The 17,358-nt window shown below is 32.3% G+C and overlaps 1 protein-coding gene across 1 annotated transcript; it reads right to left on the bottom strand.

Annotated features, from left to right (window-relative positions):
* Positions 1 to 75: 75 nt before the first annotated feature.
* On the bottom strand, positions 76 to 4,540 carry LOC107639172 (Ypt/Rab-GAP domain of gyp1p superfamily protein). Its single transcript, XM_016342615.3, has 5 exons — positions 3,903 to 4,540; positions 3,303 to 3,406; positions 2,697 to 2,873; positions 568 to 2,480; positions 76 to 415 (listed from the first exon to the last, which is right to left on the bottom strand). Exons 1-5 carry the CDS (start codon positions 4,136 to 4,138, stop codon positions 266 to 268), a joined length of 2,580 nt encoding a protein of 859 aa, XP_016198101.1. The 5' UTR covers positions 4,139 to 4,540; the 3' UTR covers positions 76 to 265.
* Positions 4,541 to 17,358: the final 12,818 nt, after the last annotated feature.

Raw genomic sequence — 17,358 nt, 5'->3', positions numbered from 1 at the left:
CTTGGACTGCAACTGATCACATCTTCACAGGAAATGGAAAAAATAGAGCAAATTATCAATCATCAAAAATGTAAATGAGAATACAACAATAATGATCATTTATTATGTGACCGGATAAATGTATTTACATATTCATCTCTTGGAACATCTGCAAAACTTTGGTGGATACTACAAGTGAACACTAACATAAGAAGCTCATCTTATTGGAACTAAAGAATTGTAATTACAGAAACTATATGTACATATAACAATTGCAAGGTTCACCTCACATCTCAGACAGAATATTGCTAATCTTCCGAAGCTCCTTGAGAGCTGCCATGGCAGTAACCTGCCCTTTGCCAACAAGAATATTTTTAGATAAGTTCTCCACTGAGACTCCCTGGTTCCTGTCTTGTTGGAAAACAGATTCAATTACCTGCATCATTAAAAGAAGTAGATAAGACAAACAAGTTGAAACCAGGCGAAAGAGATCAATCCTGAGGTCTATACAGCATGTTATGTAATCACAAAATTATCTTCAGTTTAACTTGTGATCAGTTTGAGCGTGACAGATAGAAGCAACTTTACCTGGATATGGTCAAGCATAGACTGTCCAATATTCTTCAAAGTGCCCATCACATTCTGGTCTACAGAATCTCCTTTGCTACTAACAGAAGTGAAATGCTCACTGGTGGTAGAAGAGACAGGTGGTTGCGAATTACTTTGGTTACTACAGCTGCTGGTGGATTTTGTAGGTTCAGAAGCAGCTCCTACTTTCCCCGATATACCCTCAACGGTATTCCGTCCAAACTTCCAAAACCACTGAAATTTATTCTGCTTTTTCTCCTTGGGATGTGTAGCAGAATTTCCTGGATCATTATTATTGCACCCTGACATCTGAGGTATGTTCTCAGATTTATCAACATCAACATCAGTGGACTCTGATGTTTCAGGTATGCTCTCAGGATGATCAGAGACTGGAAGAGGTGGATCACTGAGACTGGTATCTGCAGTTTCATCGCATTCGTCAAGATATAAATTAGAGGCAACACTACTTCCCTGCGAGGTAATTTCATGATAATTGGCCTCATTAGGCGGGCTAGTTGAGTCAGAATATACAGAGGAGCTTTCCTCTATCCCTGTATTTCCACTTGGACATCTATCATCAGATGAGTAACTGTTGTCGCCTTTAGAGTTATCATTTTGCTGCACACCTTCAGCTGCTTCAGAAATATTTTCCTGCTTGCATAGGATTTCATGGCAATCCATTTGTTCTGCTTCTTCCTCAGGTCCAAGTGCCTTATGAAGCGCTTCCAATATGTTTCGCCTAACCACCTTAGATTCCTTTTTGCCATTCTTAATCCTTGAAGGTGGTGGATCAGATCCCGCTCTTCTCAGTGTGTTTTTTACCTTTTCTGTCCAGCCCTTTTTCCGAGTCGGAATCTGTTGTTCGATACCATCTTGCTTAAGTTCTTCAGCCTCATGTGCAACCCTCCATTTTTCTTCCCAGTAGCTGTCAGTTAACAAATTTACAGGAGTTTTTGGAGACACAGTTTCAGAAGGAAGGGTCTGAGATCGCGTCATAACTGATTTACTTTGGAGATGATATCCTATAATCAAAGGTGATGGAGAAGAAATATCAACACTTAGTGCACGAGCTTGCAATGATTTGGCCTTCTCCAGCAGCTTTTTAATATTAATGTTTTCAGGAAAGTTTAATAATCTCTGAAGACAGGTGGTAGGATTTTCGGTAGCAAGCAGTGAAGATCTTAAATGAAGTAGCATTGCAACAGCCATAGCTGCAATAAATGCTCCACGAGGAGAATGCAAAATCCTCAAACCCCAGTCTATGTTGTCATCAACACTTTTTTCAACTTTACTATTATCCGATGCAAAGATCTCATCCCAGATTATCAATAGATTGTCAAGTGAAAACTCACGTCCGAATAGAACTCGCAACCATCGGAGAGAAAAGTATTGGGGTTCAACACCAAGATCCAAAAGATGGCTATACAGAGATGAATCCACAAGACACAGCAAATGATACAATGCAGTAGAAGCTTCAATAACAGGAGGCAGGCCAGTTTGCGACCCTGCTACAGGGAAGGAAGAGAAGAAATCGGCCATCGCAACTGAACCACGGACACCACTCATTAAAGCATCAAACATGCAATAAGCATCATGTTCCATGAATTTCTCAGATAAAACAATGCCCAGTTCACCTTCAGCTCCATAAGCATCACTCAGCAATACAATGGTCTGTAATGCAGGATCAAGCTCATCAAGACTTTTGACTTTTGCATTTCCATGAGAGCCAATTTCATCCTCCAGCAAGTCTTGAGATTTTCTAAAATCAAAGCTGTAAGAAAGATCATTCTCCTGATATAGAAGGCCATCAAATTTGTCGGTGAAGATATCTTCATAAAGCTTTCGAACTTCTGAAAGACGCTCCACATCAACTTGGAGAACATAAAGTAGAGGAGCAAGTAACTCGTGCATTCCTATAAATTAAGTGAATTGAAAAATTTACCAACAAGCGAACTAGTTTTATAACATATATACTAAACCAAAGGAAACCTAATCTGAAAGCCTGGAAGCATAACTAAGGACATATTTTAATAAGTATTAGGTATCTCAATGTGTTAATCACTTAGTTTTCAGTCCCCGCTTTTTCTGTATTTTTTTATGTTTCTTAGAAGATTTAGACATATCTTTACCTTGTCTATAACCACATTCTGGGTGCCTGAGACACCAAAGTAATAAAATGCGTCTTAAAATGCCTTGGCATCCTGGTGTCTGGAAATAATTCCCATGTTCTGGATATAAACGTGATAAATCCTGATCAACCATTCTCTCTAGCTCCGCATTACGGAAAAAGCGACTCCATGTACTATCTGCATTTAAAATCCATGTGTCATTTACAAGAGATGAAATTCAACTGTTCTTAGCTTAAAGAGATAGAGAAGGCTAACTATTAGAAATCTACTGGACAGAATTACAATATAAGGCAATGTACGCAACAACAACATACTTATTTAACATCAGCATCTTTAAAACTGACAATAATTATTAGCATAATTCTGAAATGAAATTCCACAGAATAAGTAGGGAGCATGGCTTTACAACCACAAAGCAAACTGAATTTTTCATTTATAAAAAGACTTCAAAAACACACAATAGGTATATAACCTAGCAACCACTAATAGGATACTCACATGATGAGGATAGTGTACATTAGCATTGTGAATTGTGATAATATAACTGCTGAATCAGGGATCTGAAATCTACATACATATTGTTACTTGGAAAAACAAAAAAATTACCTGGATTTTGTGAAAGTGGATTATCCATGGTAAGATCGGGTGAGTTACTTCCATCCTTCGGGATATGCGGTTCAACCAGAAGACGCCTTCTCAGATTCGCATACCTGACAATACCAAAAGTCAGTTGATAGTTACTATTGATTATGCATTCAATACAATTAGCTGAATGAATATGCAGCCCTTCTAGTTTACACCATTATGACATATACAAACAACAACCCTTCCAAACAAAACATAAACAAAATACTCAAATACCCAAAGCCAAATGCAGAAACAGCTTAATCTTCTTGTATTTCCCACCTATTGAACAATCAATACAGTCTTGATTCATATATCAGCAGCACTTTTGCAACTTAAATAATAAAAAGGTCCTATGTTTTTGTATGACTTGATGTCCATTTAAAATCGAGTACCCTCAATTCTATATACATAAAATCGATAGAGTATATTGTTATGCGCACCATCAATAAGGTAAATTGCTATATCATGTATCAACAAGCACTGAATATAAAGTAAAAACAAAGATTCCAAATTTACGGAAACGAACACCGACACTGAAATCAAAAGAAGTACAAGAACATGATTATTCAGCTGATTTACCTCCTTCTACAGTCAGCGGTGACCCTACGAAGATCATCAATGGAAGTTGAAGACTCTGAAGGCAAAACCCCAAGATCAACACGCCACTGCAACCCTCTCAGATCACCGAATCGCCTCTTTTGAGTCACCGATCTCCCGGAAACATCGTCGGAGCCTTCAAGCTCCGGCGGCGCGGACACCGACACCGACGGAGGTGGCGGCGGCGGCATCAGCGGGTTCATCAGAGCCGGCGGCATGATAATCCACCAATTCCTCCCGAAAATAATAAAAAATTAAAGAATAAGAAGAAAAACCCTAATTTGCTTTCAGAAGCTCAAACAGATTGAACTTGAAGCGTGTGAAGAAATAAATGGGTTGTTTTATGAAGGAAAAACAATAGGAGTGGGTGAATTTGGTGCTAAGATTAAGAAGCTTAGTAATTTACAGAGGTTGATGATTGTTCTCATTCTAAATTGTGTTGCTTTTTCAGAGAGAGAGAGAGAGAGAATAACAAGTTTGTTTGTTAGTTTGTTTTGTTGAGAGGAGAAAAAGAAGGAAGCAGGGAAGCAAAGAAGGGAAGTGGGGTGTTGAGTTTATGCGAATAATGTGTTGTGTCTGTGCCGCTTTTTGTTGTGTTTTGTGTGTGATTGACTTGTTACAACTTTACAAGCCTTTTACAAGCCTAAGCTGAAGCTTTCTTCTATTGGCTTCTTTAGCAATAGCAATATTTTTTTTAGGAGTACCAGGGTATAGTAAATTTTGTAATTTATAGTCATTAATTAATTATTATTAATATTTTAATAATATAAAATTTTATTTAATAATATAAAATTTTTTTTTTAATTAAATACTGATTAAATTTTAAAAAAACACTGACCCTAAACTATATATATATATATATATATATATATATATATATATATATATATATATATAATTTGTTTAGCAATAAATGAGTTTACAATACCACATCAGTCTTTGAGGATTTTTATTTATTTATATATTTATCATTCGGTCATTCGTAGAGATACAAAATGAACATATAGTCACATAAATAATAAATTATTCATGTTTATGATTAAGTTTTATAAATGATATGATCAAATTACATTTATATCTATAATCAAAATATAAATTAAAAAAAAGTAAAAATGTAATATGACTATTTTTTTGTGCTCATGAAAAAATTAATTATTTTTTGCAAAAACTCGATTATTTTATTATAAAAAATTTAATTATTCTGTTGTAAAGTATTTGATTATTTTATTGATTAATTAAATTGATAAAAAAAATGTATAATAAATATAATATATTCAAGTATGTCGTGGTTGATTTCTAATATTCATATGTTATTTTTGGAAAACAATAGTTACTAAATAACGTTGTTGATTTGATTCGTTTAATTTATATGACATTGTTATTTATTTAAGTATTGCTTCTTCTTTTCTTTTCTATATTGCTTTTAATAATTTGTCTTAATAAATTTGATATGATATATTGTTGACCATGAAAAAATTTAATGTATTATATCTTGTTGAATATCACTATCTAACTTAAAATTATGTTTTTCCTATATATGATTGTTTATTAAAAATAATAGATTTTTTTATTAAGAAAGTGCGAAATTCTTAGCAAAAATAGTTTACTAAATAATACTTATTTATTATTATTACTTTTGAAACGATCTTACAAATTTTAGAGAAAACAAGAGAGAGAGTGAGAACAGAGTCTTTTTAGTGATGAAGAAAAGAAATAAATTAGTGAATTAGAAAAATTGAATGTGAATATTGAACTGATGATATATTCTCTAAAGGAGAGGTATATATTTATAGGTCACTACAACTTAAGAAGTTTGTCCAAGATTCAAAGCCTAATCACCCTTTATATCCCCTCTCCCTCAAACTCAAGAGTGGTTTTGGAACCACTTTGAATTTGTGTTTGAGTCTGTCAAATGATATTGTACTCAATGGTTTAGTTAAAATTAGTGCAACTCGTCACTTTTTGGTATATGAACTACACTCAGCAACTTTTTGTTCAGTTCGTCTTGAACAACTTGAATGTCTAGCTGAAAGTATTTGGTTTTTTCATACAACACCGGATTCATAGTCAACATAATTGTATTCATATTAGAGATTTTAAATTTAAATCAATATGATCTAATTCAATAGGATCAAATTTGATTTAAATTGTTATTTTATTTTTTAGCATATTTAAATTAAGTTATCTTATCTAATCCAATAAGTTATTTTATCTGATTGATCCATTTTTAGACTGATATGTTAGAGATCTATTTAAACACTCTTTTACTACAAAAAAAATATTGAATATCGTCGGATTTACCGTCGAATTTAGCGTCGCACATTAGTGTCGGCTTAATCAGTTAATTTACACTTTCAACGGTAACTTCGCCGATAATAATCGGAAGAAAAACGGAAAAAAATAGGCTTGAAATGTAGCGTGCGATTTACCGATGGATTTTTCTTCCGGTAAGCCCAATTAGTGAAATGCTTCGTTTTGGTGACACACACTGCGTTATTGTCGGATTTATCTGCCAGTAAATCCGACGATAACAAGCCCTAAAATTTGAAGCGTAAACCCTCTCCCCTCCCATTTCGAAATCCCCCCTCTCTTTAACCTCTCTTCTCCCACTCTCTCTAACCCTCTCTTCTCTTTGCCGTTTCGTCAGCCCCACCACTGTCGCTGCCTCCTCACCGAAACCAGCTCATTCCTCCTCTTTCCCTCCGTTAGCTATGACTCCTTTTCTCCTTCTTTGTTCGTGTCTCGCCGTCCAGCACCACTGTGGCGTTCCACCAACAGCGATTGTCGCTGTCACTGCATATCTCTTTTTTCTGAGTTTTTCTTCCTCTGTTCGAAGTTTAGGTTCCATGATCACTCTTTTTCTTTATTTAAGTTAATTAAGTATTTAGTTGCATGTTAATTTATAGTTAGTAAGTAGAATTGGCTATCATATGTTAATTACATGTCTTAGAAGAATGGAATATTAATGAGTGTGGAGACTTTATGTTTAGTATTGAAAAATTATGGCAAACAACTCTTCATCATGGGTTCAGGCCATGAAGATAAATTCCCTCGTTAAAGCCTAAATAATTAATAATTAGCATTTTCTACGTGACTATATTAAATATTATTTCAACTATTAAGTTTAATTTACTTGCTTATGATATTTGAAGATATATAATTAATATTATAGAAATTATATTAATTATATATTGTATCTAAATCATCATATGTTGTCTGTGCTAGTACTTGTGTCTTACAATTTTCGCAATGTAATAACTTCTATGAATTAATGAGAACATAAAGGATTAGTTCTAGTTGAGTATCCATTATGTTAATCTATATAAATGCATAGAAAATATGAAATTATTATAAATAAATATGAAGTAATATATTATGAAGTCATTATTGCAAAATAAACCTCATGATGATTGGATGGACATGTATAACAATTATTTGCTGAAATTTTTTAGCACAAGGCAAACAAAAATGTTGCCTTTTCAATTTAATGTCTCCATTAAACAATTTTATTAGACAACATAACTTGTGAAGTAAGAATAAAAATTCGTCAAACCGAGAAATTTCTACTTCCAACTTAAGTCTATTACTCATTATAAGTTTTGTTTTAGGAATAAGTCTAGTATATCTACCTCTAAGATTGTGTCTACCAAAAGGTAGTTTGAAGAAATTAAACATTATAGATTCAGGTTTCCTAAACTTACATATGTGTATAAACCAATTAAGAGTTTTTTTTTATAAATATTATTATACATGATGCCCTTATAAATGTATACAATAGTATAAACAAGTTAATATATTCTATTGAAAATATTGTGAATTTAATTGAATTTTGACTGATGTTGTGGATTGAGGTTAGTTGGATTTGTGGGAACTGTAAACGTGGATATATGTCCAATTTTAGGGGAGGTTATGTCATTTTTTTTTGAAATAATATAAATATTGAAGAATTTGTGTTGTATATATGCTGATTAATGTTAATTGGTATTTTTTTTGCAGATATGACGACAGGTAGCAGAGGTGTCATGAGTGGGTCTCATGGTCGTGGTAGAGGGAGAGTTTTCACCGGTATTCCAAGGACTTCTCAGCCATCGCCCTCTACCCCGACTACCCCGTCGACCCTTGTGATGTCATAGGCGGGTCCACCGGACCAGCAGTTCATCATGGTCCCGAACCCCAACTACGTGGCTCCTTCTGCTACGCCCCCTCTACCTAGCTCTAGCGACAGAGCCCACAGTGGGTGATTCCTTTAATGCGCCCTAGCCAGATGCTCCTCCACCACTACCCATCATACGAATGAGAATTTGGCCTGATGGCATGCAGGTATAAGTACATACTATTTTAACATCTTTTACCCGCAATCTATTTTGAATTTGTTTAGTTTATGTATTTTTATGTGTTTGTTAATCTTAAGTTTTTCATTGATAGATTTGCACCAAATAACAATGCATGTACATAGGAGATCTCCAATGTGATTAATTCCATGTACGACAACCCATGACCGAGCTACACGAAGAACCTTGTTGAGATCAGAGAGCAATGGTTTCAGAAGTGGGTGGTAAGACCCAATGTTGTTCAATTAACTGTATTTTATTTGGACTAACTAATGTTGTTGAATTACTTTGTGCAAGAGAAATTATATGGGATAAGGAACATGATATCTTGATCAGGAAGATCTATGATCACCAGATAGCTAGGCGACTTCAGCAGATGATGCAAGACATTTGTCAAGGGCGCGACCACCTCACAATTTGGCTCCATTCAGATATTAAGAAGGAATTAGACGTCCATTTTAGTACTGATGAGGGGTTCAAGCGTCACCGTCTGACGAACAGAACTAGCAGGACTTTGTCGAGGTCGTCGAAGTATACCGGTGGGTTGGCGACTTTCATGAAGATGAAGAGCAAGCTGGTATGTAGTTTGCTAATCTTTGTTAATTATTACTTAAATTAATTGTTACTTGATTTATTTTATTAGTTGGTTTTAATATGTGTAGTCTAAGTCGTTGGAGCATGAGAAAACATTGACATAGACCTTCAAGTATACCCACACATTAAAGGTCAACAATGAGAGATTTGCTGATAAGCAGTCTGCGACTCATTATGTGAGTTTCAATTAATTCTAAGTTTGAAAATGTATTCGGTTTAAAGTCAATTAACTGTCATTCTAATCACAACGTGTGTTACACAGGAGGACTACACGCAGAGATTAGAGGCCACGACCTAGCAATCTCAACCTAGTAGGGATGACCCCGGCTCTGGTGCCTCAATCGTAGATCCTGATAGAGTTTGGCGCGAGATTGCCTCTGAACCCTACAAGAATCGTCTCTACAGGTTGGGGTCGTTCTTCGCCAGCAGCCTCTGTACCTCCATATTGGCAGCTTCATCTGTCTCTGCCTCTACCACCAGTCTTGTCGTTCCCGAGGAAGTTGTCGAATTGAGGGAGGAGTTGCAGAAGCTCACACAGGAGCTTCACCAACAAGCTCAGTAGTCTGAGCAGAGGTACAACGAGTTTCTTGCATGCGTGGGAGACACCATTTCCATCAGGTCAGAGCTGACGGAGAAGCTGAAGCGGCTAGAGCATTTGCGAGACCAGATGGGGGTGTACAATGAGCATATGCGCGTTCGAGGCAGCGGCGTTGCTGGTGGGACACCGACATCAGCACCTAGTTCGCCGCCTCAGCAGGGAGAAGACGAAGACAACGACGATTACCGGGATCCGTAGAGTTTAGGGATTTAATTTATTTTATGTCTGTTTCATTGTATTTTACTTCTCTGACTTTTTATTATATTCAAATCATTGATATTTAATAAAATCATTAGTTGATTTATGGTAATTTTGAATTTGTGCCTAATTTTGTAAACAAAAATTTAAACTTGACTACTAATTGTACGCTAATGGTGCAAAAAAAAGGGCATACCGACAAAATAATCCGACGATAATTGAATGCCACAAAACACAATATGGTGTCAAAGTTATCGTAAAAAATTTTCGTTGCAAAATCTGACACAAAATTCGTCAGTAATTAGCGTCAAACGAAATAATCCACCAGTAAAAATTTTCCAGTGCCGTTTATACCGTCAAATTCAATCTGTTAAACTAGTTATCGGTGAATTTATTTGATAAATCTGCAGATAAATCCGACGGTACTCAGTATTTTTTTTTTGTAGAATTTGTGACTCATTCTGATAAACTTTTTGATGAATAATAATTTTCAGTTGCTTAATGCATGTTTTTTACTGTGTGATCAAGTGAAGTGAGTGATTGCTTTGCTTGTTGCTTGAACAAAATTGAAGGATCTAACCTAAGATAATTCTGTGTGTTAGTTCTTTCAGTTTTCACCCTTTGATCTAGGTTGCCAAAGATAAGTTCTTTAAAGGTCTAGTAAATAATTTCTTCCAGTAACTTAGGTTGCTAAAAACAAATTTTTTAGAGGTCATAGTAAAAAAATCTTTTTTCTGTCAATTCTATGTTTACTATTAAATTTTCCATCTTTTTCATTATGCTGTGTTTTTTCTTCATTTTTTTTTGTATCTAAACACGTAAAGAAACAAAGCAAACACTATCCTGTATCTGAGCGGATGATTTGCTGGAGATCAATACAAAACTCAGACCAAATAACATTATTAGAATTACTCTTGCTCTATATCTAGCCATCCAATTCACAACTCTATTTGCTTTCCGGGACACCCACTCAATGTGAACAAGCCAATAACGAGATAAAAGCTCCTGAATCTTGTGAACCAAATCTGTTACTTCAGATGAATACGCACCTGTAAGATCATGCATGATAGGCAGAATGTCAAAGCAATCCATTTCATATATAATATCCCTCACCGCAATTCCAAGATAAAATCAACTCCTCTAAGGAACAAATAATTCACACCTGATGATAGATCAAGAAAAAATGCTTTTAGAACAGCCCGAGATTCAACCTCCTTTAGAATTTCTAATAATATACCTGAACCCCGCTAAATTTAAATTCGGATACAATATTCTTATCAAACATATTCTTTCCTCTTTTAATACAACTTTTAAAACTAACTTTTTTTTATTAGTATTCAACAAATTTTTTAACCAATATTCAATTTGTTAAACAGAATTATTTTTAAATTTTTTGTTGATTGATCAGTTAAAAAGAAAATTGTAATTCTCTATTTGGAAACATAATTTAAAACTGTATCGATAATTAAAATTGGAAAACAAATTAATAGAAGGTGATATATTTTGTGTCTTATTTTGGTCAATGGTGGTGGCTACTTTTCTTTCTGAAGACTAATTAAATTGGTCTCTTTCTTTTGTATTTGCAATTTTTTTACTACACAGCTGGTTCTTGAAAGGGACAAATAATGTGATTTTTTCTTTTTTGTTATTTTCTAAATGCATGTATATGGCTATGAGATTCAGAATGATTGATTATTGTCCTTTGTTAATATATATATATATAATTTTTTGTCACAATAATTCATGCTCCGCTGCAAATCTGTAATAACGAATTTTATTTTTATATGTATGAAAAAGAGATTTTCATATCATAGAATAGTGTTTATCCCTATCTTGTCCACTCATATGACTTGGGGTTTTGTCAAACAAGAAATGTTAATACTTTTTCGATGGAAGGATAAATTAATTAGAAATTGATGGATTCAATATTAGACTAATTACCTAAGATTTCTTTACTAAAAGGAAGAGAAAACACTCGGGCAAACAAAATGAAAGGAGCTGTGCCAGAAAGGCATATTCTATAATTTAATTTTATCCCCACTTTTTTTTATTCATGCACTTTATTTCCACGTTGGATTTACAAGGAAGTTTCATGGGGGACATCATAAAACGAAAAACTCGAAATAAAAAGAAAAAAGAAAAAGAAAAAATGGGTTTAAAGGTCAAAGTTGGCATGTAACATACAATTTTTTATTATTGCAATATAAGTTGATTTAGCTCTCGAAAGCATTTACAAAAGCCGATGTTACTTATTAGAGATAAAAATATAAAATACCAAATCTTAATGACATTATAGTAAAATTTATGTATTTTAAATTATGTATTTTAAATTGGATAAAAATATAAAAATATAAGAATCAAATTTATGTATTTTAAATTTTAACCATCTAATTTATTGATATCTGACTCACATTATAGTAAAATATACCAAATCTTAATGACATTAAAAAAATATCATTATTTCTCTAATATTAAAACTAACAAGTGTTAGCTCTTCACTAATTGTGCAATTTCTTTATGTAAGAAAATAGTTTTTATTAGTGTAACCGTGGCTTTGTAATTGCCATATAATAAGAAACTGTTAAAAACAAATTTATTATTTGAAATTTCTGACCCTTTTGCTTAGTATTTTTGTAGATCCAGATTTGGATGATCTTGGTTTTATTCACGTGACGTGGCAGTTACGTGTGTACCTCTTCAATCTTCATAATCATCCCATAGTAGTAATTTGTTTTTTTCAAGTTTCTTAATTAGAAAAAGTAAGCAACATTTTGATCCACATAAAAAATTTATATAAATAATTAATTATATATTATAACGTTTTTATAATTAATTTTTTTATTTATTATTTAAAAATATTTAAATATATAAATATGACTAAATAATTATATAAAAAATTTTATATATATAATCAATCATGAGCAATACTTCACAGGGATAGAAAAGAAAATTTGCAGATGAGTGATGAATCAACATTACGTTTAATATTCAAATTGATCTCTAGAAAATGAGATATTTTTTAAATTCTTTTAATTAAATTAATTTTTTTAAAAATTAAAAATTAATTATATTTAGTCATTTTTTTAATTACAAAAATTATATTCCCAATATAATTTAATGACTAAATTGATAGATTTTTGTAAATATATTTAGTCAATGTTCAATTAAACATGTTATGTGTCATGTATACTATTAGTTAATATTTCATATCATTAATTATTGACGAAAATTATGAATGAAATAATTGAAACACAGATATAATTAATTCGTAATTTTTGAAGGATTAATTTAATTATAAAAATTTTTTAAGAATAAATTGTAAAAATGTCTTATCTTTTAAGTATTAATTTGACTATTAACACATTTTAATAATGTTGGTTTCGTACAAGAAAGCTACATGTGAACCATAGTCCAATCAATCTTGACCCTTTATTTCAAGAGTTGATCTTGATCAACTTTCAATCCAACGGATATGGTGGTGTGGTGAACATCACATTTGATTTATGAAAGTTGTCTATTCGGGGGATCGGAGGATCAAAGATATGCCTCAAATTGATCCAAAGATGATATATATATATATATTTTATTTCGATTGAATCATCATAAAATTTACATGACATATAATCATTGGGCTCGAATCGCTAGACCAAATAATTTTGGGGATCCAGTAGTTTAATGTAACATCATCGTATACGTAGGTTAATGGCTAAAAACGTTTGAAGCACCCATACCCTCTAATAAACCCTAATCCCAATAATCGATATTAGCGAAAGAAAACAAATTTTCATAAAATATCTAATGACTAAGACATATTAGATATTATATATGTTATTAATTAATATTTTATATTATTAATTATTAATTAAATTGGTCTTTAAAATTTATTTAATTAAATTATTTTCTAAATTTTCTAGCGTTAATTACGCTAGTCCGATCCTTAACCTAATTTTTGTCTTTAAATCGTTAGTCAATTATTAATCAATTTTTGTCTTCTTCTTCTTCCTAATTTTTACCATCACTTTATCATCAACACTAAATCATCTCAATCATATTATAATATCTTTACACTAAAAATCAAACTAACAAAATTACACCATGTTACTTATACACTACCACATAATTAAATCCCCTTTCATTTCTTCTTCTTTTCTACCATCACCGTATCATTAAAATAGAGGCAATGTGTGTGGCTATGTGTATATATGTAGTGGCCCCCTCTCAACATCTATGGCCAAACCATGATTCAATAATTTAATTTTTCTTTTTGTATGAATTCATCAAGTTAGAATTTTAATAATAATAATAATAACCATGTAATACAAAAAGAGGAAAATATAAAAAAGGTGGAAGATCGAAGGAATATATGAATAACACTATAGCCATATGATGTTGTCTCTATATATGTAAGCTAAGGTTGGTTTGATGCGAAAGCTTTCAATTATTGTATATAATGTAGTTGCCCCACTATGCAGCGTTTCATGCCATGCCACAATGGAACAAGTGCTCTACCTCTCATTCATAACATCTTATTTATTTATTTATTCATTGTTCATATAATATATTTGTTTATGGATCTATCCCGATCAGGATAAACCCATAAAATTTGAGCTCCAATGTTGATACTTATTCATACTTATTAAACATCTCATTTATTCAATGTTGATGCATATTCTTTCATTATTTGAACTACACATGCACTCGATCCATCAGTCCAACATTATAGGAGGTAAATGCCTTTGATGGTCGACCAATTTGAAATTTTGATACGAAGAAAGAGACCTAAGTTCTTTTGTTAAAAAATAAGAGTTGTAGAATATATTAAGATAAATTAGTATTTATTAGAATTATGTAGTATATCTAGATATTTATTATAAAATATTATATTTTTATTGTTTTGATTTTTTAACACTTATAACTATTCATAACTATTCATGTATATTATATCATTTCACATAACTTGAATATATACAATTTTTTTTTCTATTATTACTCTTTCTTATCTTTCTAACAAAGAATATATAAAATTGTAGCAATGAAACTATGGAGATACTAAGTTCATGATGAATCATACCATAAAGTTGTGAAAGAGGATGATAGAGAAGAGTTTGAGAGAAGATTTAAGTTTGGAGAATCAATTTTGTTTTATGTATATTGAGTAGATCTATTATGGAGGTCATATATATATTTGATAAGGAGAATGATAAAAGAAGTACTATAGCACAAATTAAAAATGAATTTACCTATAGTCTTTATTTATTTACTTGAAAAAAGGCATATGATATAATATCAATAAAAAATGTGTTATATATGAAAAGTTTTGGAGAATAGAGAATAAAAATTGCATGTGTTTTTTCAATTAAAGATATGTACAATGACATTATAATTAGTATGAGAATCCAATATGATCTAAGAGAGGAATTTTTAATTGGTGCGAGATTACAAGAAGTTATTTTTAATTCCTTTTTCATATTAATTTTGGTGGTGCTTAATAAATATAGCTATAGTGCATTTTTTTGTCAATGACATTGTTTTTATGGGAGAACGAATAGAAGAAAATTTATTTAAATTGGAAATTGAATATGCAGATATCTTTGAAAGTACGTGATTTATACATAAGTTGTATTAAGACAAATAAAGTATATATGGTGTATAAGTTCAGTACAGGGAGAGAAAACTTTAATATAAAAAAGGATAAAATATTATACTATTACAGAGAAAGATATTTAAATAATTTGGTTGTATTATTCAATACAATAGAGAAGTATTAATAATGTAAACCATATGATTCAGGTGTATTGGTCAAAATGGAGGTTTTATTGGTTATTGTACCAATTATACTGTATGGAATGAAACATTAGACCACAAAAGATGAACACGAATATAAGATTATTAGTGTAACTGAAATGGAGTTGGTTAGATGGATAAATAACTATATCAAGATGGAGAGCAAAAGAAATAAGGCTATAAAAGAGGTCGAAAGTAAGAGTAACACCTTTATATATTGTTAAAAAAATATGATAAAATCCGCTCACTAGTCCGCTTAAGCAAGTGTCGGGGATTCGAATCCCGTCTTGTGCATGCAGCAACCCATTGGCGGCAAACCCTTAAATGGAGCTCAGTACCGCAACGAATTAGTCCTTGACCTGCCGGGTTGGGAGATACCGTAGGAAATAAAAAAAAAATGATAAAATCTAATTTTAAATAATTTGAATATATGAAAAGAAGATCAACATAATATTCAATAAAAAAAATTAATAATGGATAGGTTAGTGTTAAGAAAACGGAAAAAAAAATATAGAAGGATTTTTAATAAGGTGATTAAGAGAGATTTAAGAGTAAAGGACCTTATTGCAGATATAATAACTACATGACATCATTACATAATATCATTGTTTGGTGCATGTAATTAATTTTATTCAGTGAGATAAGATTTTATTATTATTATTATTATTAAAGTGTAGTTATCATCAGTAAAATATTTTATTATGTTTTTATTGAATATTTTCTGTGTTAAACTAATATATGTAAGTCCTTGTATAACTTGACTGCAACAAATTTTTTTAAGTAAGATGCTAAAACGAATAAATTTTTTGTAATCAAGTGTCTAAAGCAATTTCTCAATACAAATTTTAGTGTATATATATATATATATCTTACCTTACAAAACTCAATAAAGTCTATTGCTTTATATGAAACTTTTTTTTTTTGGTAATATATTACCTTGGTCGTTTAAAGTTTTGTAATGCTTTGCTTTCACAATTTATATAACAACTCCACTGTAATTAATAAGGGGTGCAGTCAATTTTAACCAATTTTTATTAGACTTACTCTAAAGTCTATTAAAAAAAAACATCTCATTCTATTTACTCATTTTTACTTTAGTTTCACTTTTTTCTAATTCATACTGAAGTAAAAACAAAAAACATCGTAGCTGCTTCACTCCTCATCTCCTATCACGCCGTCTCTCTTGCCGTCAACAAGACACATTAGCGTTGCTGCCGCTTCCTCCATTGTTGCCGTGGAAGAGCTCTCGCACTATCTTTCATCTGCTGCAAGCACGCCGTTCATCACAGCGACGTCGTCAACGAAAAAACAGCACATGAAAGTCAGGCCGAGCCGTACGCCTCTTCCACTATGTAGCGCGGACTCCTCATCTATCGCAACCTGCAATGTCGCGCCGCCTCATCCATCTCCTCCATCGTGCCGCGCCGCGTCTCATTCATTTCCGCCATCACGCCCTGTCGTAACGTACTCACGTCTCCTCCTCCGTCGCGTCGTGCCTCCTCCATAACCTCTGTCACGCCGTCAAGCCGTGTCTCATCCGTGTCGCCATTCCAAAGGTTAGTGGAGGTTTCTTTTGGAAGCCATCGGATGTTTCTTTTTTAATTTATCGGATGTTTAATTTTTTATTAACGTATTGGATGTTTTTATTTTGGTATGAGTGGATCTTTTAGAAGCCATCAGATATTTTTTTTTAGGAAAAGTCTAGGGAGCCAGCAACTTTGTTAAATTCTGGCTAGCATGTAACCAGCAAAGAAAAGTGAGCCATTGGATAAAATCTCATACTAATCTCATACCATTAAAACCATCATTAATAACTATTTGATGGCTACAAATCACAAAAATTGCTGGCCCCCTAGCATTCTTCTTTTTTTATTGATTTATTGGATTTTTCTTTTTTTATTTATTAGATGTTTCTTTTATAGTATGAAACGGT

The sequence above is a fragment of the Arachis ipaensis genome, chromosome B4, assembly GCF_059453495.1.
Source record: "Arachis ipaensis isolate K30076 ecotype BB chromosome B4, ASM5945349v1, whole genome shotgun sequence".
NCBI classification, from domain to species: domain Eukaryota; kingdom Viridiplantae; phylum Streptophyta; class Magnoliopsida; order Fabales; family Fabaceae; genus Arachis; species Arachis ipaensis.
Note: the sequence above shows the minus strand (reverse complement) of the source record. Positions and strands in the feature narration are given on the sequence as shown.

Coding starts and splice junctions, on each gene's coding strand:
- LOC107639172 (XM_016342615.3), bottom strand. CDS start 4,138: ATGCCGCCGGCTCTGATGAACCCGCTGATGCCGCCGCCGCCACCTCCG. Junction 2,481..2,696: donor AGAATGTGGTTATAGACAAG/GTAAAGATATGT, acceptor CTTAATTTATAG/GAATGCACGAGTTACTTGCT. Junction 416..567: donor CTATGCTTGACCATATCCAG/GTAAAGTTGCTT, acceptor TTAATGATGCAG/GTAATTGAATCTGTTTTCCA.